Genomic DNA, 25,942 nt, shown 5'->3' with positions numbered 1-25,942 from the left:
ATTAGACACTCTCGGGGTTACTACAGACAAGTGTGCATCTATTCTCTACCCGATGGTATAATCCTGTTTTCTGGAAGAATTTTTGCAGGCCCACCATCGGAGTAATTCTTTAACTCCAAAATTAGAAGCCAAAGAAAGGCTAAACAAACTGATTGTGTCTTTAAAGGCAGAAGTGGAGGGTGAATCCCGAATTAATTTAGCTATGGATGGCTTTGGCCTGCTAAAATATGAAGATAACAAGGCAGCTAAGAAGAAAAAAGTTGAATATGAAAAGAATAAATCTCGAGCACCATCAACAGCCGTTGTTTTACACTCAGCTTCTTACGTAAAGAAACAAAAAAGAGGTTGCTTATTTTGTGATGGCAAACATAATAGTTTCGACTGTTTTTCCGCCCAAAAAAAGCCTTTAGTTGAGAGGCAGGAAATTGTAAAAAGTAAAAAAGGGTGTTTTGCGTGTTTGGTTCCCGGTCACGTAGCTAAGTACTGCAGGAATTTCGTCAAATGCCTGATTTGTGGTCGGAAACATGTGATACTCATGTGTGAAAACCTAGAGCAAATGAGAAAATCAGTTTCGAAAGAGGGAGAAAAGGCGCAGACGGAAACATCTGTAAATGAACTTAATATGACGAATTTAAATCAGACGCCAGAAGTTTTTCCGCAAACTTTGGTCGCCAAGCTTGTCGCCAATGGTAAAGAAATGAATGTTCGTCTGCTAATTGATACAGCATCACAGAGATCCTACATCCTTAATACCGTTGCCCAGAGGATGATGTATACTCCATTAGAAGAAATGAATGTGGCTCATTCCCTTTTTGGAGGTGTAACTATTGATGTTAGAAAACACAAGAAGAATGAAATAAGAGTTATATCGCGGAAAGGAAAATTCTCTTTCAATTTGGAGGTATTGGGTCAAGATGTTATTTGTGAGAGATATTACGTGTAAACAGAGGTCCATGGCTGAAGGAACTTAAGAGTTTAAAAATGCGTTTAAATGATGTTAGCCAGACTTATGAACAAGTACAAATACTCGTAGGATCAGACATGATAGGCAAGTTATTGACTGGACAGCAAAAGTTTTTGCAAATGGCATGGTTGCAACCGAAACAAATCTTGGATGGACCTTAATGGGAAAGGTACCTCATCATAAGCCTGTGGTACCGAAATTATCGCCATGTCGGTGATATCACTTTTCGTAAAAGAAGCTGAGATGGCCGATCTGTGGAGAATCGATTTAATGGGAATCAAAGATCCCATTGAGAAGAAATTGAAAAGGAAAAAAGATTGTGAAGCACAGGAACATTTTCTTAAGACGGTAACGGTCAATGATCAAGGAAGGTACGAAATCCGTTTACCATGGCTGGAAAACGAATCTTTCTTACCCAATAACTTTAACTTGGCAAAGAGGAGATTAGAACGGACCATAGTTCAATTGAAATCGAAGAAAATTTATGATGATCATGAAAAGGTCTTCAAAAGCTGGCTTGAAGAAAAAACCATCGAAGAAGTACCCTCTAATGAAACTGACTTACCAGGAAATTACTTGCCACATGGAGCTGTAATAAAAGAAAGCAGCACCACCCCAATAAGGCCGGTATTCGATGCTACTGCCCGTATGAAGGGACACCCTTCATTAAAGACTGTTTACACAGCGGTCCTAACTTAATCGAACTTATCCTGGATGTCTTACTGCGTTTAAGAGAAAGAAGTATTGGTATTTCTTTAGATGTGAGAAGAGCGTTTTCACAATTAAGTGTCGCCAAAGAAGATATAGATTTTTTAAGGTTCTTCTGGTGGGAAAATTAGGAGGACAAAAAGTGTAAAATATTTCGACATGCAAGAGTTGTCTTCGGAGTAACGAGTAGTCCTTTTCATTTGGCATCTGTCATCAGGTATCACATACACAATGACCAAGATAACGATGAAGATTTTAAGAAAAGGGTTCTTGCAGAGTTTCTATGTCGACAATTCTTTAACCAGTGTAGATACTCCACATGAAATGGAAGAATTTAAGCAAAAATCTATTGAATTGATGAAGAAAGGGAGTTGAGAAGTTGGGAAAACTCACATTGCGAAGACTCGTTAACAGAATCAATTATATTAGGTTTAAAAGAAAAAAGTCACTAAACGATCTATTCTTTCTATCGCTCACCGTATTTTCGATCCTTTTGGATTTACCACTCCAGTCATGCTGTGCCCAAAGTTAATACTACAAAAGGCATGGGTGATGGGTGTTGTTTGGGATGAAGAGATTAGAAAAGATCTGGAAAAAGAGTTTCTTCAGTGGTATGCAGAATTGAAAATATTGGAAGAAACTGAGATGCCCAGGCGGATTCAGGTTAATCCAGAAAATCTAGAGAACTGTTCCTTACATACCATTTGCGATGCCAGTAAAGAGGCTTATGAAGCTGTGGCTTTCTTGAGGATTGAAGAAAAAGATGGTGTTAAAATTAGTTTTGTGTCGGCGAAGTCTCGTATTACGCCACTCAAAGGAGGGACCATACCAAGGCTTGTACAAGCTCTCGACAGGAAGAATATCATGCAATACTTTTGGAGCAATTTCGAGACAGTTCTCGCTTGGATAACCATACCAGGAAATTGGTCTGTTTTTGTTAGGAATCGCACAGATGAAATAAGAAAATTGAGCGACTTCTCCTCCTGGCGCCATGTTGCAGGAAAATTGAACCCGGCAGACCTTCCTTTCAGAGGATGTTCTTCTAAAACATTGAAAGCTATGAAATGGTGGGAAGGTTCAGCCTGGTTGAAAGAAACTATCTCAACTTGGAATATAACCACTGAGATTGATGTCCACAATGACGAGGAAATTGTAAAAGAGCGGTCAAAGTCTGGTGATTTTCTGACCAATTGCAACCAATTGACTATAGAAGACGGGTTTCGATTGAATCCTAACTTCGACAGAGAAGAAATAATATCTGATCAACGGCAATATTTAACAGTCTCAACTTGCGGCATTAATGTAGATCTTTCATGGATTTTCTCTTACTGTTCTAAGTATTCGAAGATTCTACGAATGGTAGCATGGATGCTGAGGTTCACAAGCAAGTCACAGCTCAAGAAAGAAGAGAGAAACAATGGAACATCGTTATTTTGCCTTCAAATTTTTTTCTACGGCTTCGTCGAGGGTCGGGAGGGACTCATCGACGGCATTAAATATTTTTTTTTGTAATTACTCATATTATATACTACTTCATATTGTATAATCTTTTAAATACTTTTCATCGCTGAAATGTCAACCAGATGATCAGTTAAATCAACACCATCTTCATCAGGAAGAATTAGAAAGCCAATGAATAAATCTGAACTTTTAGCTACTCAGCAAAGTCCAACTCATAGTCATAGAGACTCCTCATTAGAATCTTCACCAGTAGAGACATCAGCGGACATAAACTGGCCTACTCTTGATACTTCAAATGAACTTGACTCATTATTATTAACATTAATCAATAATATTGAAAACAAATATAAAGATAAATACAGTCTCTCAATTTTACAACGTAATGAGTGCAAGGATACTCTCCACAAGATAAAAGACCTAATAGAACACAACCAACATCAATCTCCATTGAAACTGGACAAATCAGTATCCACAGAAAATATGAACAGAGGTTTATCAGTCATTACAAAATAAATTGTGGAGTCAACTCTAACGATACATTTACAAAGTATTCAAGAACAAATAAACGTCATTTCTAATCACACCAAGGAAACAAGAAATCAGACACTAACTATTAGCGAAGTCATGAAAAAACCAGCCCCACCCACTCCTTTATTCATTCTAGCCACAACGGATCGCAGTACAAAGGATATTCTCAAGAAAATAGAAACAACAATCATTAAACCGTTAATTAAGAAAGTCTTTGTAAATGACAAAATTGCGGAAATAAAATTTCACAATAACAAACAAAAGGAGAATATAAGGACAAGCATAGAGAACGCTGGCATTTCCTATGAAGAAAAACCTAAACGGCAACTATCCCTGATTCATCTGAATGTTCCGACATCCTGCAGTGATGAAGACGCAATAGAAACTCTTAAAGCCAACTGCGATTTCAATGAAAACACAGACAATATAACAATCACCAAGTCAATTCCGCACAACAATGGCATTAATAAAGGACATGTTATAATACGAACCAACTTCCAATTGGCAATTCCATTGATAAAAATTTATTATGTTTTTATAGGTTTTCAGAATTGCATAATTAGAAAAAGAATACTACTGTTGCGGTGTCGACATTGCCAAATTTTAGGTCACCACCAATACAACTGTAAAAACAGAATAGCGTGTGAACATTGTGGATCGCAACATGATTCTTCTCACTGCACCAGCTCAACCCCAACTTGCATAAACTATTTATATTCCAACACAAAATATACATCGAACTTCAACGTACATCATAAAGCATCCAGTCCACATTGTACAACGTACCAGTATGAATTAAACGAGTTGAGACGTCAATCTCAAAATAAATCAACAAAGGTAACTCTATTAAAGAAAAAAGAAAAAAAAAACAGGACATGCCCACAACAAACTTTTAAACCGTCGTCAACCAGCTAACAAACCAGGCAAACGCTTGGAACTATACTTTATATAACTAAGAGCAGATTTCTAACATTCCACCCTTGTTTCAAGGATTCTATTTTTTTATTATTAGATAGTTCTAAAATTTTTTAATTTAAATTAAAATTTTATTCTTTTTTTTCACATTCCATATTTTTTTTCCTCCTTTCTTTTCATTTCGTACTATTCCTCCTTTTAATTATTTTTTAAATTTTCAAGGCAACTTTCGTTATTGTTTAAATTTTGGTTTCAAAGTATTTCAATTTAATTTCATTTCATTCAGTCATGATTAACCAATTTAATAATGATATAAAACAATATACTATATCAACAAATCTTGATGGACTTAACATTCTACAAATTAATCCTCAAAGGTGCAAAGTAGCTATCTTTTTATTGCAAAAAACGGTCGTTGAGCATGGGATCGATATAGTTTGTTTTTAAGAACCATATTCTCCTAAAGGAACAATAATAGGATACCCAAGCTTTTGGAAGCTTTTCCTGTCGGCAGATTGTAAAAGCGGTATATTCATACCAAATAAAACAATAACTCCTCTACAGTTAGATATCCTACAAAATTCAGTTTCGATTTCGATAAATTCATCAAATAATTCTCCATTTATTTTAATCTCTTTTTATAATTCTCCAAGTGATAATGGAATAAATTTAATGAAGCATTTAATCTACCACAGCAGCAAAAATTTTTATAATTCACATACTCTAATTTGCGGGGATTTTAATTCTCATCATGACTTCTAGGGATATAACAACAATGATGCCAGGGGCGATGCTTTACCAGATTTTATAACATGTAATGATTTGAAAATTCTTAATATCCAACCCGGAATACTGACATATGTAACCTCCTTAACTTCATCATTTTCTGATTTTACTTTAACAAGTAATCCAGATATTTTAGCATCCACAACATGGAATGTAATGGATATAAACAGTAATTCTGACCATAAGTACATATTAATCCAAGTAAATAACACATACACCTTTTCCTCTTTCACTGGATTCAAAACGAAGTAAGGAAATCATAATAAGTTCAAAAAAGTTTTTTCAACTTTTAACCTAGTCCTAATAGATGATTTAAATACAATACAAAATCCTTCAGACCTAAACAATTTTACGAATAACTTAATTAATAAAATTTTAATCAGCAGTCAAAAAACTTACAAAGCTAAACTTTTCCATCGTCCAACAAGTCCCCCTTGGTGGACAACACAGTTAACAGTTTAGAGTTAAAGTTAACAGTTAAAATAGCAATGAAAAGACGCTTTCAAAGATCAAATGATATAGAGGTTATTAATAAATATAAAACAATTTATAAGAAAAAAAGAGCAGAGTGTAAAAAACTTATTATACAAGCTAAATATAAAAGTTGGCAGATCCTTTGCGAAAACACTAGGAATATTTACGGTGTCCATTATAAATCTACATTCAGAATAAATTCATATCCAACAATACTCACAAATATATACAATAATAATTCTCAACTAGACGAAGCAAACAGTATTCTTAAAAGTCTTTATCCCGACGATAATATTATTCCATAACGTCCGCTAATTTACAGAAATAACACACCAGATCCCCCATTTACACACAATGAGTTACAACGCCTAATTAAAACTCTTAACAACAAAAAAGCACCTGGCATTGATGGAATAGATTACATTGTGGTTAAAATTTTATTCTCATTTTTCTGTACTTTAATACTTAAATTTTTCAACAAATATCTTACTCTAAATTATTTTTCAGATCATTTTAAGAAAGGTCAGGTTTTACTTTTTTCTAAAAAAGGGCCAAGATCCAAAACATTTAACATCTTATCGCCCAATCACCCTTCTACCTTGCTTGGGTAAATTTCTGGAAAAACTAATCATAAAAAGACTAAATTTTCATTTAGAAAATATCAACGCCCTTTCAGATCTTCAATACGGTTTCAGATTCGGCAAGTCAGTCAATTTAGCTTTGGATAATTTTAAAGATAACTTAACAAACCTAAAAAATAATTACAAACACGTTGCAGCTATATCTTTAGATATTAAAAGTTCTTTTGACAACATTTAATATAGTATAATTAATCATGAATTGTCAAAACATCATATTCCCTCTAATCTTTACCATTTCATAGGAAGTATAAACACAAATAGACAAGCAATTCTTTCAACAGATCAAGGTTACGTAATTAAAAACATTTCAAAAGGTTGTCCCCAGGAGTCATGTATTGGTCCTACAGCATGGAATCTTACAATCAATAGTTTGCTAAACATACATTCTGAAAATTATATGATTCAAGATTTTGTAGACGATCTGACTTTTGCCAAATCAAGGAGAAATTTGGAAGAGATTACAAATAATTCCCTTAATGAAATTCATACATGGCTTATTCACAATGCTCTAAATCACTCTATAGAAAAAACAGTTTACATCCACTTTTATAACACAGATGGCAGTGCAATATTTAAAATCAATGATATTAAAATTAAACATTCTAATCATTTTAAGTATCTAGGAGTGGTTATTGATAAAAAATTAAACTGGGGTTTTAAAACAAAAATCTAATACATTATTAGACTCGCTTCAAAAAATTAACCAAAAATCATGGGGTATCAATCATAAGCGAGAAAATTAATATACAATACAGTAATAATTCTCGCATTAGCTAATGGTTGCAGCCTATGGGCAACGAAAATCTCTCCACGCATTTATCGCACTCTACAATCTATTCAAAGAAAATTTCTTTTAAGCATGAGTAGAGCCTATTATTCTACCCCTACGACAGCACTTCAAGTACTAACAAATATTTCTCCAGCAATAGAATAGGTAATGAAAAAGCAGATGATTTAGCGAAACAATCTACGAGACAGCCAAAAAATTGCGTATACCCACTTCCAGTTTCATATCTTAAACGAAGTATTAAAGAATCTCTTTTAACAAAATGGAATTTCAATGGAATAATTCAGACAGAGGAAGACGTCTATTCAAAATTATTAATAATGTTACTTTTTTCAAAACAATTCCTCCAAAACAAGTCATCTGGTTCTTGACGGGTCACGAACCATTTCCAACCTTCTTTAATTACCTGTGTAAATTGCAGCAAACAAATAAATTTCACGGACGCCTTTTTAATGTTATTCAAATGAACTACTAGTTCTACAGATGAATAAACAGATACAAATTAAAACTTAATAAACATTTATTAATTCTAAAGCAATCTCAATTTAGTGATATTTTCAAAACCTAACTAATTCGAACACTAAATAATCAACACAAAACATTTCAAGAAGGTTGCCAACATAAAAACCAAAGTTAAAGAATAAAAATTAAATGAAATCAGCAGCAGCAGCAGTCAGAGTCACGTGACACCAACTATAAAAACATATTACAATCTCTAACATACTCCCACCTTGCAAAGTTAGGCTTATTGAACTTTGCAACCAAAATTTTACGAAAGTTGGAACTTTAAACTACTAGAGCTAAAAATAAAAAGAATGCTCTTAAGTCCAACCGAACAGGAACTTTGATGATTCTTCCCGACTTAGTTTTAGGAAAATAATTCACCTCTAAAGCTTCATTGTTTTCTACAAAATCGTCAGTCCTTCTAGCAGCTTTTAAGACCTCAATATCAGTTTTGGTAGACACTTCTAATGGGTAAAGCCTTTGAAATGGACGGATCCTTTCCCCCTTACTGGTCCTCAGTTTTGCAACTCTAGGAATACCATCTTTACCAGGAAAAATTTCTAAAATAACTCCAAGTGGCCAATCGATGCGACGGACATTGTCATGTCCTATTAACACAACATCACCAACGTCTAAAACGTTATTTCTTCTTACCCCTTTGTGGACTAAAAGAGCAAGGTATTCATTTCTGAATCTTTGTCTGAGATTTTCACGTAGCTTCTGTAAATACTTTATTCGTTTTATGAGGCAAGATCGGTCTACATTATCTAGATCTGGTGTTTCGCTGTTACCTCCACCGTGAATAAACATTTCGGGTGTCAACGGTACTAATTCATTTGGATTATCTTGTATGTAAGTGAGTGGCCTTGAATTTATTACTGACTCACAGTCACACAATATCGTGTAGAGTTCTTCGTAATCGATGGTATATTTCCCTAGAACTCGACGTAGCAGTTCTTTGAGCATTCTGACCATTCGCTCCCACCACCCACCCCACCATGCTGCGGTAGGTGGAATAAATTTCCAAGTGATTCTCTGAGCGGTTGAGTATGCGGCTATTTTGTCCCAATCTAATGCTTTCAATGCTCTGTTGGCTCCCACAAAATTTGTGCCGTTGTCGGAATAAAGGATTGAAATCCGGCCTCGTCTGGCAATGAATCGTCTGAGGGCTTGGATATAAGCATCTGTGGTGAGTGATTGTACCAGTTCAAAATGGACCGCTCGGTAAACGGCGCACGTAAATAAAACGATCCAAGCTTTTTCTTTTGACTTCAAGTAGAGAGGACCAGCATAATCTACACCACTTACCTCGAAGACTTTTGTCAAGGTAACTCTTTCTCTAGGCAGCGGAGCGAAGGGAACTTCAACTGGTTTAGATTTGAAACGCTTGCATGTCACGCATTTAGAAATGACATCTTTTACTAACTTTTTAGCCTTAAGAATCCAAAACTTCTCCCTAAGTCTGACAAGTACGATAGAAGAACCAGCATGCATTGATTTCTCATGCTCTTCTCGTATTAACTTCATAGCGAAACTATTACCAGGTAAAAGAATGGGAAATTTAAAATCTTCAGTTTCATCACTATTTACAAGTTTGGTTCTTATTCGCAGTAATCCCTTTTCATCTCTAAATGCTTGCATTTTGTTAAGAAACTTCTCATCTTGAAACACTTTTAATTGCATGGATTTGAGCACTTGAGTTTCTGCTTCTTTGAATTCTTCATAGCTCAAGTTACCTTTTAATTTATTTTCATGTGATGTGTTATGTATGAAACGAAGAATCCATGACACCACTCTGATGTTTCTACTGTAAGAGGAAAAATGATCGCTCCATATTTCTGTAACTTCAATATTTACAATTGAAGATACGATCGTTCTTCTTTTTTCTCTAATCACTTCTTCTTCATTGACATCTTCCTCTGAGTCGTTAGTTGGCCATTCACGGGATGGAAGGTACAACCAACAGGGACCCTCCCACCATTTTGACTGGCACAATTGCTTAGCTGAACAACCTCTACTTGGCCGATCCGCGGGATTCAAGGATCCAGGTACATGTCTCCATGCTTGAACTGGTGTCAGTTTCCTAATTTCTTGAACACGGTTCTGTACGAATACACCCCACGTTTCTTCTCTTTTCAACCAAGCTAACACTGTGGTGGAATCTGTCCAAAAATACACATTGTGGGTTTTAAACTCTTTTCGTACCTCAGTGGATAGACGAGCAGATATTGTGGCACCAAGAAGTTCTAATCTTGCAATTGTTGTCTCTTTTTTCCCACAAGGGGCAATTCTTGTTTTACTTTGTACCAGCTGTACATAAACATTAGTCATATAACAAACTCGCAGAAAGATTACTGCCGAATAGGCATACTTGCTTGCATCACAAAAAAAATGAAGTGAAATATTTTCAACTCCCTTATCGCAGTGCAACCATCTTGCTACCTTCACATTCTTCAAACATTCAAGCTCATTTAACCATCTTAGAAATTCTTCGCCCGTTTTTTGATCAACTTCAGCGTCCCAACCAATTTTAGACTTCCACAAATTTTGTAACAAAAGTTTTGGACGCATCATCACTGGACTGGTTATCCCTATGGGATCAAAAACTTTGTGTGAAGCTGATAAAATATTTCGCTTTGTGATCACTTCATTCTTTGTTTCATTAACATCAGGAATATTTATGGAAAGAGTATCACGTTGTCTGTCCCATATCATTCCTAGAATGTTTGTTGACCTTACAGTGGATTCAGCGGGATTAGTGAACTCCCACCCTCTTAAATCAAATTTTCTTTCAGCCATAATTTCTGTGGCAACTTCAATAAACTGTTCTAACTCTTGCTCAGTTTCAACACTAACTAAACAATTATCTACATAAAAACTGAGTAGCAGTTGGCGGATAATGCCTTCAGGATATCTTCCATTTCCTTGTGTGGCTTCATCTAGTTTGTTTTCTAAGTGGTATCGTATGGTTGACGCAAGCAAAAAGGGACTACAAGAAACACCGAAGACAACTCTTCGATGACGGTAATGTTTGAGCTCACCTTGTTCGTCGTGCCATAGAAAACGTAGAAAATCTCTATCTGGCTTATGGAGACCTATTTGCAAAAAAGCTTTGCGTATATCTGCTGTTATGCCGAACTTATGGAGGCGAAATCTTGTCATTATGGAAGGAATTAATTCGATCAAATTTAGGCCCTTTTCAACACAGTCATTAAGACTGGGATGTCCCTTTTGTTTAGACGAAGCATTAAACACCGGCCTAATCTTTGTTGTACTGTTCTCCTTCACTACGTGACGATGTGGCATATAGTGACAAGTCAATTTCAGTTCTTCTACAGGAACTTCTTCGATGATGCCTTCTCGTTCCCATTCTTTGAAAACATTTCCATATTCCTCAAACAAATTTTCTGCTTTAAGCTTCCGAGTTGTTACTTGCAACCCTTTTAGTGCTAAATTAAAATTGTCGGGCAAAGGCAAATGTACGTCAAGCCAAGGTAGACTAACAAGGAAACGTTGATCTTCAACTTTAACAGTCTTTAAGAAATGACCTACCGAAGCGTTATAAAGTTCTTTTTTAGTCTCCTGTTCTGATGGATCCTGTATCCCTATGGTATCCAATGTCCACATATCTGATATATCCATTTCTTTCACTAAAAGAGAAGTTACCAACATAGAATTGCATAAAGATGTATCGCTTTCAGGCACTTTTCCCGACAAAGTCCAACCAAGTAAAGTTTCTATGGCGACAAGTCCACAAGTTAATACTTTACGCTGACCTGTCATAAGCTTCCCTATCACGTCAGCTCCAAGAAGTACTTGTACAGGTTGCAATTCATTACCAATATCTGATAAAGTTATCTTCATTTCCTGAAGCTCCTTGATCCACGGACCTGAAGTTACAGGTGTAATGTTATCACATATAGAAGACTGATCCAAAGCTTCCATGTTACAAGTTATGCTGCTTTTAGGATTTCTTAATCGAATTCTATAACATGTGTGTTCATACTTATCAGAGTTAATACCACCAAATAAAGAATGTATAAGTGTTTCTTTTCTTACCGGAGTATATCCCATTTGTTCCACGAGACTTTTCAAAATATACGTTTTTTGGGATCCGGAATCTAATACAGCTCTCACTAGAATTTCCTTGTTATCTGAAACCAGTTTGATTTTTAATGTCTGAAGAAACACTTTGGGACCATAAGTAATGTTAGACATGTTAATCTCAGAACTTTCACATTTCTCACCACTTTCTCCTGATTCTTTACCTCGGGTATCTAGCTTCTCACACATAAGTGGCACATGTCTTTTACCGCATACAATACATTTGATAAACATTTTGCACTTACGTACTGGATGACCAGGATTCAAACACGCAAAACAACACTGGTTTTTCCTTACTATATCTTGTCTCTCGGCAAAACTCATCCTTTGAGCGGTGAAACAGTCTGAGCTGGAGTGCTTTCCTGAACAAAAAACACATAATTTCTTTACCTCTTTTGAAGCCGCAGTAAGTAAATTGGCAGCTGTAGGCACTCTACCTGAAATCAAAGACTTTCCTTTTTTCCTAAAAGTTTGGCGATTTTCACTTGAACCCAAACCAAACCCAGCCATGGCTAAATTTATTCTTTCCTCTCCTTCAGTTTCAGTTTTCAGGAAATTCATCAAATTGTTCAGTCGTTCTTTAGCATCAGTTGAAGCTGCGTAAGAAGGACTTCTGTTCCATGCTTTCAGGAACTCTTCTTGAAAACAAGATTCAACCATTGGATAAAGTATTGAAGCACATTTATCAGTTGTTACTCCTAGTGTCTCTAATGCTCTAAGGTACGATTCAAGTTTATCATAGAGAGAAGTCATTAAAAATTTTTCATTTTTCTGAACCGAAATTATTAATCTTAATAGTTCGCGAACATAAACTTCTACCAAAAGTTCATCTCTTCCAAACCGAGCTTTCAGACTATCAATTACCTTGGCGTAGTTAGCTCCGGTTGGCGGAAAGCTCTCTACAACTTCTCGCGCTCTAGATCCGCTTACAGTAGCTTGAATAAGGTACTGAAATTTATTTTCGGGAGCAATATCTACATCTTGATGAATCTGTTGGAATTGGCTCCAAAAAGGTAACCATTCCTTGATATCCCCACTGAATTGTCGAAACTCTAATTTGGGTAAATTAAATTTCCTCCTAGCACTAGTAATCATAGAATTTTCGGACTCACCTGCTATTGCCACTGGCGAGTTTACTTGAATTCGCGCCAACTCCAGTTCATGTAATCTTATTCTTTCCCGTTCTTCATATTGCTTTTGCTTTTCATCACATTCTAACTGTTTTTGCTTTTCTTCATATTCTAATCGTTTTTGATCCGCCTCTGCCAATTCTTTATGCTTCCGGTCACTAACAGTTGTTACCAAAATATCTTCAACAAACTGTGGATCTTCGGAATACTGCTTACTTTTCAAAATTGCTTCTTTCAGTTCCGATATTGTGACCTTTTGTGGTAATGTTGCGCCAATTTCTTCAGCGACGAACAACAAATCTTCTTTTTTAAATCCTTTTGCTGCTTGAAACATTGTTTCGAATCGGAAAAAATGTCCTGTCACGGACGCCAGAAAATGTAAATTGCAGCAAACAAATAAATTTCACGGACGCCTTTTTAATGTTATTCAAATGAACTACTAGTTCTACAGATGAATAAACAGATACAAATTAAAACTTAATAAACATTTATTAATTCTAAAGCAATCTCAATTTAGTGATATTTTCAAAACCTAACTAATTCGAACACTAAATAATCAACACAAAACATTTCAAGAAGGTTGCCAACATAAAAACCAAAGTTAAAAAATAAAAATTAAATGAAATCAGCAGCAGCAGCAGTCAGAGTCACGTGACACCAACTATAAAAACATATTACAATCTCTAACAACCTGCATATAACAGATACTGATCTTTGCACCTGCGGCCAACAAGGTTTACCTGACCATTATCTCACTAGCTGTTCCTATACTGTCTCCTGGCATACTTGTCAGCCTAGTCCAACAAATTTTGAAATTTGGCAGAAAAATTTCGTTATAAACTATACTTTAACCAAGAGATTAATAACAGTAATGAACTTTTTAGCAGATAATGACTATTTATTAAAATTTTAGTAGTTTCATATTACACATGTATATTTTTTTTCTCTTTGTCTTTTTTCTTCTTCTATATTCATCTTCAGTTCAAAAAAAATTTTTTTTTTAAATATTACGTTAAGTAGAAAATTTTTCATTGTAAACAACTATTCTTAAAGATTTCTTTGCGAAATAATGAACATCATTATGTTATTTTCTTCCTCTGATGTGTATATTATACAACCTAGCATAGCCTCAATGAGATTATTATGTAGCAAATTCTATATCACTGTATTTATACACTGTGACTATTTGTATACTGCGAATATTGTCTTGTAGATATCAAAATTTCAAAATTAATACCGCTGACTGGACCCGCTCCTTGGCTGGAGTGGATCTGGACTAGTGGCCAAGTCCTGGGCTATATGGTTAAGGGTTTTGCATAACCTAGGTACATGCTCATGGCTTGGAGGAAAGAAAAAAGTAACTTTCCACACATGGTTTTTATTGGCTCTTCGATGATTCATAGCCCGAAGAGGAAGACTAAAGATCATCTATTGTGACAATGGAACAAACTTCGTGAGAGCCGACAACCTATTCAAATCTATAGATTGGAACGCTATCGAGATAGAATCTTCAATAAATCGAATTCAGTGGCGCTTCAGTCCCCCTGCTGCTCCATGGTGGGGAGGTTTTTGGGAAATCATGGCGAAGCTGATCAGGACCTTTTTGCGAAAGGTTTTATCTGAATTGAATTACGAAGAACTACAAAGTGTTCTTATAGATTGTGAAAGTAGTGTAAACTCAAGACCCCTAACATATGTTTCCGAAGACTCTAATGACCTGATTCCATTGGCACCTGCATTGTTCTTAGGTGAGTTAAAAGAGGTGGGTGTTCCAGACTTGGATAATATCGATAGAGTGAACCTAAAGTGAAGATTTCGTTATCAACAAAATCTAAGGGAATCTTTAAGAAAGCGATTTAGGGACAAATACCTTGGAAAATTAGTAATGCGTCCGTCCAAGGTTAAAGGTAATCAACCAATAACTGTGGGAGATATCATCCTAATTGAAACTGAAGGTAAAAAGAACGTTCTCTGGCAATGGGAAGAGTGACGGAAACCTACGTAGGAAAAGATGGGCACATCAGAGTAGCTCGTCCTAAAACCACTACCGGAGAGATGGTTCGATCCGTTCAAAGAATTTTTCCTCTTGAGATGTCTTGTCCGGTGGCGGCTGCTGAAACAAATGATATAGTGGAATCTCCTGAAGGAAACGTTTTAGTTACTGATCTCTCGATTCGAAGAGTTATAACAAGGAGAGGCAGAACTGTAAAGATTCCGACCAGATTTTTTGACTGAATAGTCTCCTTCAGAACTCTTATAACTCTAATTGCAACAACTCTAATTTGTTAGTAGAAGTTGGTATAGTAAGCTTGACTGATTGTTTTGAATAATATTTTGATGTTATAGTTAATCAAAAGGTGGGAGTTTACGTCAAGCGCTCAGGTATCATAATTTTGATCTAGCTGCACTTGTATGTCATTTTGATTTATGTTGCTAAGTTAACTTTCAAAAAATCTATGGCTGGCAACGGCATTTTTATTTTTTAAGTTGTTTATTTTTATTTCCTTTAGAATTTGTTTTTATTTAGCAAAATGTTTTTAACCTAACAGAATTCTTTGCCGACTGTTCTCTCTATATAAGAAGAAAATAAAGTAAATATTTAAGTGTTGTGAAAAGAATCTTATTTAGTTGTACAAAGTACTTCAGTATGTATTTGGGTAAAAGTACCAGAATTAGTTTTTTTTTAACCAGAAGTAGCTTTGCCATATAAATACGGTAATTTTTCTAAATTGTTTTTCTTCGTGAATTGGGTATAATATGAAAAAAACACAACTACTTAGATTTAGTAGGAACAACATATGACGCAATGCTAAACAAATGGAATTTAGTTGTTGTTTATTTAGTTATTGTTATTAGTAGTTGCTGTTATTTGTTTTAGTTGTCTTTGTTTATTTAGTTGTATTTAGTTTCAATAACTTTTCTTTATAATGCAATAAAATCTGGCGAGCAGCTATTTAAACGATCGAACACTTCGTTTCTTTTTTTGTGGCTTGAAGTTAGGCTCGCAGAAAATGCCGTTCATGGGTTAAATTTAGTAGAAACAACACAACCTGTGACGTAGGCTATATTATACCCAATTAACATGCAACTAAATTTAATATAAACAATGTACTCAAAGGGTTAACAAAAGCATACAAAATTCATAAAACTTAGAAAATGCTAGATTATAGTATTATATTATAAAATAAAATAAAAGCAATTATATTCATAGTATGTCATTATAAAATAACGGCTATTATATTTATGAATTTAATAAAAGAATGATTATAAAATCTGTATTAAAGCATATCATTTTAAACAAAAGATGCTATTTTCAAACTCTTTCTATAACCTGAGTATTTTTTTTATTTTTAATCTGATTTAATAGAAAATAATCAGATAAATTCTAAACAAAAATATTGTAAAGTTTACACAAGATTAGTAAGCGTAATGCTCGAAACACTTTAATTATTTTTTATTAATAAATGAAATTTTGTTTAGGCTTTATTTTTACTCCTCAGCTTTAAAGGAAAATAATTTTTTGCTTTGTCCCTAAGCGTAATATAATTAAAAACTGTTATTTTATTCAGAACTTGTCAGCTGAAAAAAGAAAGAATTGTTTATCAACGAGAATATAATCGTAATAAAAATTGTTTAAATATTGATGTTTATTCCTGCCATTGAAAAAATCCCTAAAGTTATAAAAGGTTCTTTTATTATAGCAAAGAGAAAAAAAACTACTCAAAAAGTAGGAAAAAATCTTAGCTTCTAACAATCCAAAATAGTTTTAAGAAATTAGCAATAAATTTATCATCTTCAGATCTTTAACTCGTGTTGTTTGAAGCAAAAAAGGAACGTAATTTTTTTCAGTTAAGGACAGTTCAAATATCTTTTCAGTTAAATTAATATTTTAAACCATTGTTTAAAAGGCATTTAAAAATGTAATTTTATTGAAATTATTAGATTCATCTAAGAGGGGAGAAATAAATTTATAAAACATATTTTAAAGTATGCACTTTATTTTTATGGAATTTTTCATTGAGGGACTAATCCATTTATCTGAGTTCATAACAATGAGAACTCGCATTGAATTACAAAATGTTCAGAACATGCTTGTCTGTGAATAAATTGCATCAAAATTTAATGCAATATCAATTTTACATAATTTTAAACGTATATATATATATATATATATATATATATATATATATATATATATATATATATATATATATATATATATATATATATATATATATATATATATATATATATATATATATATATATATATATATATATATATATATATATATATATGTTTTCACGAAATATGACAATTCACTGTCCCTTGCTCCAAGATCTAATACTATAATACTAAGAGAACTTTCTTTTAAAAAATAAATAAATTGCATTGCTGTTAGCATTTTAAAATGACTTTGCACTAGCATTGACTGTTTTGCACAGTTAAAAATTTAATTGAACTTCAAAATGTTGTTTTCCTGTCATGTCCCAAACAATGTTTCCAATAATAATTAGGCTTCAAAACTTCCCATAAATTTTTCAACATCTAATTTTTTTTTTATCTAAACAAGTGTAAGTATTTCTAGAATATACGCAGAGGGTTATATTTACAAAAGCTTCGTTTAAAATAATTTTTTCGGTCAATAATTTGTTTGTCCCAAGAAAATCTGTCATTTTCCTGGCAACTTTAATTTAGTGGCTTATTACTAAACTAGACAGAGCCAGTAGGTTTCTGTGTTGTCATTATCCTGGCTTCTTGAAATCATTAATAACATTAACTACATAGATTTGTCCGACTTATATTAAGAAATCCCGTTGTTTTCTGCAGAATGTAAACATCTTAGGCCAAAATAATAAATTAAAGTAAAGTTATGTGCTATAAAATGGCGAATATGTCATTATCCTGGCTGTCACTTTCCTGGCTTATGAATTCCAGGACATTGAAGTGTTAGCAGAATTTTGTTTTAACTGCTAATACAGTAAGGAGGGACAGCAAATATTAACCTAATACAAAGTTTATGTCTGATTGTTATATGCTTGAGTGCAATCAAAGTTATTTATTTATCTAATGATTGATTATTATATAAAATTTTATTCCGTCCATATCAGCAACAAAAATTTTTTTTTGATTCTTCCTACAGTGGATAAAAAGAATTAATTTAAGCAATTTATGGTCCATCTAACATCAAAGTCTAAGTTGAGTTACTTACTATTAACTTAAAATGACTATTTTTTAAAGTTCTAAGCTAATATGTCATTTTCCTGGCATTCAAGATTTGGTGAATTTTATTTTATTTTTTTCCTCGAGCAAATGTCAATAAACTGCACTGCTATCTGTAAGATATTAATGAATGTAACTAAAGAAGCATACAAAAAAATCTTTATAATATATATAAAAATGCTTTCCGTTTTGCGTTATTTTCATAATAAGAAAATCGATAATGGCTAAATCACAAAACATTACCCAGTAATCATGAATAGTTGTTTTAATGTCACTGAAATCTGAAAAATTGGATATTATTCATCAAAATATTCATTTTCTTACGACAGCAACTTAGAAGGTGAGATTTTGAGACTTACGGATTTAAGCTAAAAGTTATTAATTTCTTAAGTGAAGAATTCCTATTTGTGAAAAATTTAGAAGCACTATGCACAAATACTCTTTATTTAAGGAAATTAGAAGACATTAGAGCACTATGCACCCCACAAATACGTAAAATATGCTACACTGATAACAATAAATTTTTTAAAAATATTTTTAACTCGAAATTACGTTAGTTTTAATTAACCTAATTCGAATTTAGCAAATACTTTTAATTAAAACATTTTACTTTTTTTAATTTGAAATGCAGATTTTAAATAAATGTGCAATCAAATTTCAGAGAAGAAATGTAGCAAGAAGAAGTTCAAGTTAATTTTTCTATTAATAAGTTCGATTTCTTTAAACTATGGTACAAATTCCTTATGAATTTCTTTACATTGTAATTACTTTTCACCGGTATATCTTTATTTGAAATTTCTATAAAAACATTTAGTTTTGCATCAACAGTATGCATTTCCTGCACATGGTTTGAAAATATTGAAAAAAAAAATTCTAATTCGAAAAATTTTGCCTAATAGCTTTTTCAACACAATGTTTTTTAGAGCAATTTTTTTTCCTTTTTTAATGGCAGGTAATTGGGTCTATTTCCCATTGGCCTAAGAAATGCGAGAATGCTGTTATCGTTACCCAGTAGGCACCTATGACTTAACCTTGGCGGTGGAGTAGCGTCGCCCACGTCAAACAACCGCAGAACCCTTTATAGGGCTGGTTATATTCACTCAATAACACAGAAGAAAAGACATAGAACACAGAGAAGTTACAACCATGCCTACTGTGGGATTTGGACCCACAACCACTGGCCCCGTAGTCCAGTAGAGTAACCGCTAGAACAGTGATCGTCTTTACAGCAAAAGTAATTTAAGTATAAATAAATAAATATATTTAATATTATGCATAGATATTACTACATAAATATTCAATTATAAATATGCATAGAATTATAGCGTTCATAGTAATTAAAATATTAAGCTAAATGATAAGAAAGAGAAATTTTACGATTTGTCATGAAGATAACAGAAATACCAACATGTAATCAGATAGAAGAATAATAATCTAATTTACCCTTCGATTGGACACTAGGATCTCTTCAGTATATTTTTTTCTGACACCCTTATTACAATTTTTACTCTCAATTTTTAATTATAAAAAAAAGTCTAATAGTTACTAGAAAAATCTGCTAGATCATCAAAATTATATTTATACTAAAATATAAAATATTCTTATCAAACACTTATCAATAATTGATTTAGTAAATTCATGAAATTTCAATGTGGAATAAATATTTCAATTAGATCTAAATAAATGCAAATAAGTTCAAACTTGTAGAAAAAAAAATGTGTTTGGAAATGAGGTGGGCTCGGGAAGCAAGCCTCATAAAAAAGACACCGGTGTTCATGATGTATTCCATAACCATAATTTAGAAAAATACTAAACTATTTTGCACTTACTTTCACCTATATTGAAACAAAATAATGAAAAATGTATGAAAAATATGTTTAATAAAAAATTTTGCCTCAAGGGGTTAACATGGAGAAATAGCTTTTGATCAATATGTACAGTGGGCCCAAAATATCTTCACTTTCTTAGCCTAATTCTTAATGATCCGAAGTAGTTAGTGAAGATGGTTTTATTTTACAAAATGAGATTCAAAAGCGTACTTGAATAAACATACATTGTTTTCAACGGTCAAATTTCTGACTCCCAAAGTAGTCAGGAGTACAAACCAAAAATTGAACCTTTTAATGTTCATTTTATTTTCGCATATTTTACCATATCTCGAGAAATTTTAAATGGAATTGAAAACTTTTTGCACGCAATTACGAAATTCTTTTATCCAAAGATAATTCTATTAAATATACTCGACTTTTCAAAATTTGATTTCTCAGTATTTTATTTTGCTATGTAAAATTACATACTTTAAAATGGTCCCTATCTGAAAATATTTTGAAATTCAAAAACTTTCGTAAATCTAATAAAATAATAAAAAATAATAAATATTTACTAGAATTTATTTTTTATATGGAATTATTTTTGGAAAAATGAGTTTTATAGTTATGTGTAAAAAATTTTAATTCACTTAAATATTTCTCAAATTATGATGAAATAAGCAAAAAGTAAAATTATAATTAAGAGATTAATTAAGTTTTGGATCACTCTCCTGTTCACATCATGGGGACCATATTTCCCAGATTGCGACTACCCCTTATATTTTGGGGATCAGAAATATGAATTCCTTGAAAAAAATATATTTATTCTGGGAAAGTACGTTTTTGTGCCTGATTTTGTAACTTAAAATATCGTCTGCATTAATTGATTAGTATATTATAGGTCTCTCCCCCGAACCGCTAAAAATGAGTCCTAGAACGTGAAGATCCGAACATTAGATCAAAAGTTTTTAATTAAAATGGTCCTTTTTCACTCAATGTACTACATAATCTCAAACATAAAATACAACATCCATTCTCATTCCTCAAATGTGACACCCGCTCTTGAATATGAAGAATAATACCCATTCTTATCTGTGAAGCATGATACCCGATTTCATCTATAAAGCATAATACCAGTTATTATGTATGAAGCACAAAAGCCAGTTTTATTCATGAAGTATTTCATCCGTTCATATGAAGTAGTATACATATTCTTACTTACGAAGTATAATGCTTATTTCTTTTTAAAATTCCTACCTTGATATTAACTTTCATCATTAAGGCATCAGAAGGGCAGATTGTCCACTTTATAAGGGGAACTTTTTTAGGATGGCTTACATTGCTTCCTCATTAAGATGAGCGCATAGTACAGAAAGGAGAAAGAAAGGACTTCCATTCTTTATTTAGAATTCGAACCCGGGACCTTTCTGACTTGGAGTCATTTCCCTGACCACCATACAGGTCGGTCGGTAAAATGTTCATTCTTACTTATGAAGCCAAGACAAGGGCTGTCACAAGCAGATCTGAAAATGTTAGGACAAAACGAAGAAGTATGTCTCATCAATAAACTTATAAACACCAAAACTGGAATGGAGTTGATAATACAGCTTAACGAACATATAATTGATGGGCTTACTACGTCTTATTTTTTTATTCTCGTTACATCTTACGACCAAGAAAAAGGCCTATTAATGAAATAAAAAAAAATAACAAATGTGAACTGCAAGGCAATAGATGCAGATGGAGTTTTTTGTAGTTCAGAAAAGAACTTTATCCAATCTAGTAGTGCATAGAAAGTGGTTAAAAATAATGATGCTAATGATTAGAGCCCGGATTTTGATGACCTAAAAAGTCTCAACTAATGCCCTTAAAAAGTGCAAAAAATGCCCTTAAGAAGGGCAAAAAATGCCTTAAATAAAGTAAAAATATTGAATTAAAAAATTTTTTTGTTCTTTAAAATTATTATGAGTCATTTAAAAAATATAAAGCAATGCAATACTTGTTCTACATTCATAAAATTTTGAAAAATATGTTTTATATCCTAAAATAACAAAAAAAGGAAAATATATTGACACCAAAATATTTTTATTTTGTATAGAAACTTTTATGGATATAACAACTTCCATCTCATAATATTACTAAATATCAGAATTACATTGGATTATTAAATGTTTTTTGTTAATTTGAAATGTAAACGAGCGTCTCTTGTCTGAAAGTAAATTTTCATTCCTGCAGAAGCTTCTTTCAACATCTACTGATGTTATAGGTGCGTACTTGAGAAAGACGGTCTCACTTACTGACAATTCTTCTTCAATTTGAAAATTTTGCTTCACCTGTTAATATCCTATAGATTTTCTTCATTGTTTGGAAGCCAGTGTAATAATGAAAATTGATAAAAAATAATAAAAATTGAAAAAAAATAGCAAAAAAGCTTTAAAAAATGCATTAAAATGCAAAATACGCCCCAAAATTTAAAGAAAAATGCCCTATAAATCTAAAAAAATGCTCTAAAAGACAAAAAATGTCCAAAAATGCAAAAAATGCAAAAAAATGCAAATGTCATCAAAATCCGGGCCTTACTAATGATAAAGGATTAAATAAAACTTATCAAGGTACTAACACATTTTAACCTAATATGTAGTAGAGGAATTCTTTATGACAGACATTTTACAGGCAGAATAATTAAAAATAAAAACTTTTTATATTCTTAATTCTAAGGTACAGGGTCTGATATTTTGGTCGTAAAATCGGCTTGTTTATTGAAAATATTGGGAATTGTTCAATGGTTTATATTTTTTGTTATAAATTTACATTGAAAACATTACATTATATTTTTTGAAAATTTTCAATTTATTGCTTATTTTATAACACATTTTCTTTCGTCATTTTTAATGGAAAAGTGTTAGAATCTGGCCATTTTACTAGAAAAGTACACCTAAATTGGTTATAAATTACCAACAAGTCATTTTAAATTAAAAAATTTTTTTTTAACCCAGTATTGCTTGTTAGAGAATAATTAACAAACTTATGATGCATAATATGAAAAATAATCATTAGCGTCATCTCTTCTTACAAGAAAATCGAAACTTTATACATTAAATGTATATTAGTTCTTAACAATGGAAAGGTCGACTTTTTAACTTACCTAGAATGACCATTATTGTCCTTGCTCTCAATAAAATAGCATCGAGACCACAGAGAAATTTTGTAAAATTTTTTTTCAAACATTTTCCTTAAAAGCTCAGAAAATGTCATTTTTGATAAGTTTGACACTTAACATGACTTTTAGTAGAATTATTAACAAAAAATTTAAAAATAATAAACCATATTCAAAGGTTATAACCTTTCGAATTTTCAATAGTGCAAAATGTTTATTTAGAAATAAATCAAGCTATTTTTTATGCATAAAATATAAATATATTATTCTGTCTACCACTGTAACAGGATAAGTTTTACAGTTTAATGCCTGAATCAAATTGGGTTAACAGACTTAAATGAGTCCCGAAGGAAATGACTTTTGAGTACAGTCTGGTTTATTGCACTTTAAAACATTAAAACACGATATTGTCTAACATCAAAAAATTTGATAGAGGCCAAGTTTTAAACTGGATAGATTCGTTCAAAATATTTTAATGTTGTTTTTTTATGTTTTCATCGAATTCAGCAAAGATCAAGTCTTAAAAAGAAATTTACACGGATAAATTTTTTTTTGTTTATTTACCGTACGATATGGTAATGATATTTCTGATAGGGGTAAACCATATTTCTGGTAGGGGAAAACCATATTTCTGGTAATAAAATTAAAAAATACGGCATTTAAACAATTCATTTGACAATTGTTTTATTCATATGGTAGCGACTTACCAGGAATTTTACTTTCAAAAATTATAATTCAATACCAAAAAAATTACAAAATTTCGAAATACATTTAATCAGATAAATTGTTTTTATGCAATGTTCTAAAGGTATGACGAAATTACTAAATTTTACCACAGCTGCTAAATTTTACTACACATTATAAAATCATATTTTATTTATAGTAATGATAAAATCATTACCAGAGTGCTTCGGTAAAAATTGCCGACCCTTTTCCTGTTCCCATAGAACCAGAAACTTGGCAAATTTTACCATGTTCTGTTAGTATTGAACTTAGTTTTCTTTCATTGTACAGTCCGAAGAATTAACTAGCCATTATCACAAAAGTAAATTTTTTAATTCAACAAATCTCAGACTATCAGATGGGATGGGCTAGTAACAAATTACAACCCTTCTAATGTTATTTAGACATACATGGTAAGACATAATCTTGTGCACCAATACTCTTAAAAGTTAATTCAGGTTCCTTGAAATACAATATAAGGAACTCATATGATTCATAACAAATTATTATGAGCTTTAATACTACGTGTTTCCTTATTAGAAACTGCACAGAATTTTATCCTACACTTAGTGCATTCTAACATTTAAACCAGAAATGTGTTTTAACTTTCATAACACTAGTCCATCAAAGTTTGGTTGAAGTCAAATTCTAGTGAAAGACTGTCAGCATAAAATATAAAAAAATATACTAATGATGCTGACTACCATTACAGCCAGATGTTTAGTCTCATGATGTGATAAGATGAATCAAGTCATTCGAGCTCATTTTGAAGATTCTTTCTAAGAATATATCGAATAAATCATCTTGAAAAGAAGTACTAGTTTCTGGCATTAAGATAGATCAGCAACTTGTTATTTGTTGCAAGAGTTTCGTAAGGATATATAAGGAGTGTGTCTCGTGGAAAAGAAGTATATAGCTATTTTAATGAAGAAAAAAATCTCAAAGTATTTTTTTAATGACTAGTACTGATTTACTATTGTTCAAGAATACGTTTAATCAAATTGTACAGCTTCAAGTATTGAATGTATCTTTGTAGAGTTGTGATTTCGCAGAATAGTAAAAATAAACGTTATTTAATTCGTTTTAAGTTATCCTTTGCTTTTGATATTTCTTACAGGCAACAATAAAGTAATAACTATTAGAAATATTTACAGTAGCTTTTCTTTAAAATATGGAACGAAAGTTTTGGTCAATTAAACCTTGCTACGGTATTCGCCTTGTTCCCTACCGTGTATCATGTTCTTCGCGTTAGGTAGCAGTATTTATAGAGGTTGTTCCAACTTCCGGTAGAAGATTCAGGTAGAAAAATTTCTGCTGGTGTAAACTAAATTGAGTTAATCCGCATCTCAACAATCAGGCAATTGCATATCAATATAGGATAGTTTCCCGAAGTTTTTTCTTTTTCATGTCTTCATCTGATATTTTAAAATAAGAATTTCCCTTTTTTTTCGTAAAAATCAGACATAAAAATTAAATTCAGGACAAATGAATATACCGAGTATACACACAAATAAATAGTCACGTCTATGCTATTACGTCAGAAGATTACCTCAAGACTTCCGGTAGGGTTCGTCTGTTTTTTTTAGAACATATGTTAACTTTGTAAGCCATTAACACCAATCTGTTTCCACCATTGTTTAGTTATTTAAAAAAGATATAAGTTAATCGTCAATAGATCTTATGTAATGAAAAATGCCTTGATTAGATAAACTTCAAATTGTTACCCTTATGCATAGTGAAACATCTGAAATAGATAAAGCCATTCAATGAAATCTTTCATGAAAAAGATTTTATAAATTATTCTTTATTAAAAACACATATTTTCCTATTAAATTATCTCTAATCTTTTAAAGAAATTATCTCTAAATCTTTAATCACTTTACCAATGGAAATTTTAGACAGGCATTATATTTGTAACAGTGACTGTAGATCAAAGTAAAGATATATACTCGAGCTCCATATGTTCCTTAAACATAGTTGTTATTAAAAGCGTCGGAATTTTAGGATCAAATAGTATGACATATTTAGT

The 25,942-nt window shown here is 32.3% G+C and overlaps 2 protein-coding genes across 2 annotated transcripts; one reads left to right on the top strand and one right to left on the bottom strand.

The window, feature by feature from the left end:
- The first annotated feature begins 1,171 nt into the window (after window positions 1-1,171).
- On the top strand, window positions 1,172-1,663 carry LOC107454873 (uncharacterized). The gene has a single exon (XM_016072206.1). It carries the CDS (start codon window positions 1,172-1,174, stop codon window positions 1,661-1,663), a length of 492 nt encoding a protein of 163 aa, XP_015927692.1.
- A 6,387-nt stretch (window positions 1,664-8,050) lies between these two features.
- LOC147814224 (uncharacterized) lies at window positions 8,051-13,336 on the bottom strand. Its single transcript, XM_087160277.1, has one exon. It carries the CDS (start codon window positions 13,334-13,336, stop codon window positions 8,051-8,053), a length of 5,286 nt encoding a protein of 1,761 aa, XP_087016403.1.
- Window positions 13,337-25,942: the final 12,606 nt, after the last annotated feature.

The sequence above is a fragment of the Parasteatoda tepidariorum genome, chromosome 3, assembly GCF_982258835.1.
Source record: "Parasteatoda tepidariorum strain Cologne lab strain chromosome 3, Ptep-v5.0, whole genome shotgun sequence".
Lineage (NCBI taxonomy): Eukaryota > Metazoa > Arthropoda > Arachnida > Araneae > Theridiidae > Parasteatoda > Parasteatoda tepidariorum.
Note: the sequence above shows the minus strand (reverse complement) of the source record. Positions and strands in the feature narration are given on the sequence as shown.

Bases quoted from the DNA above. Each gene is read 5' to 3' on its own strand.
- LOC107454873 (XM_016072206.1), top strand. From the start codon at position 1,172: ATGTCGGTGATATCACTTTTCGTAAAAGAAGCTGAGATGGCCGATCTG.
- LOC147814224 (XM_087160277.1), bottom strand. From the start codon at position 13,336: ATGTTTCAAGCAGCAAAAGGATTTAAAAAAGAAGATTTGTTGTTCGTC.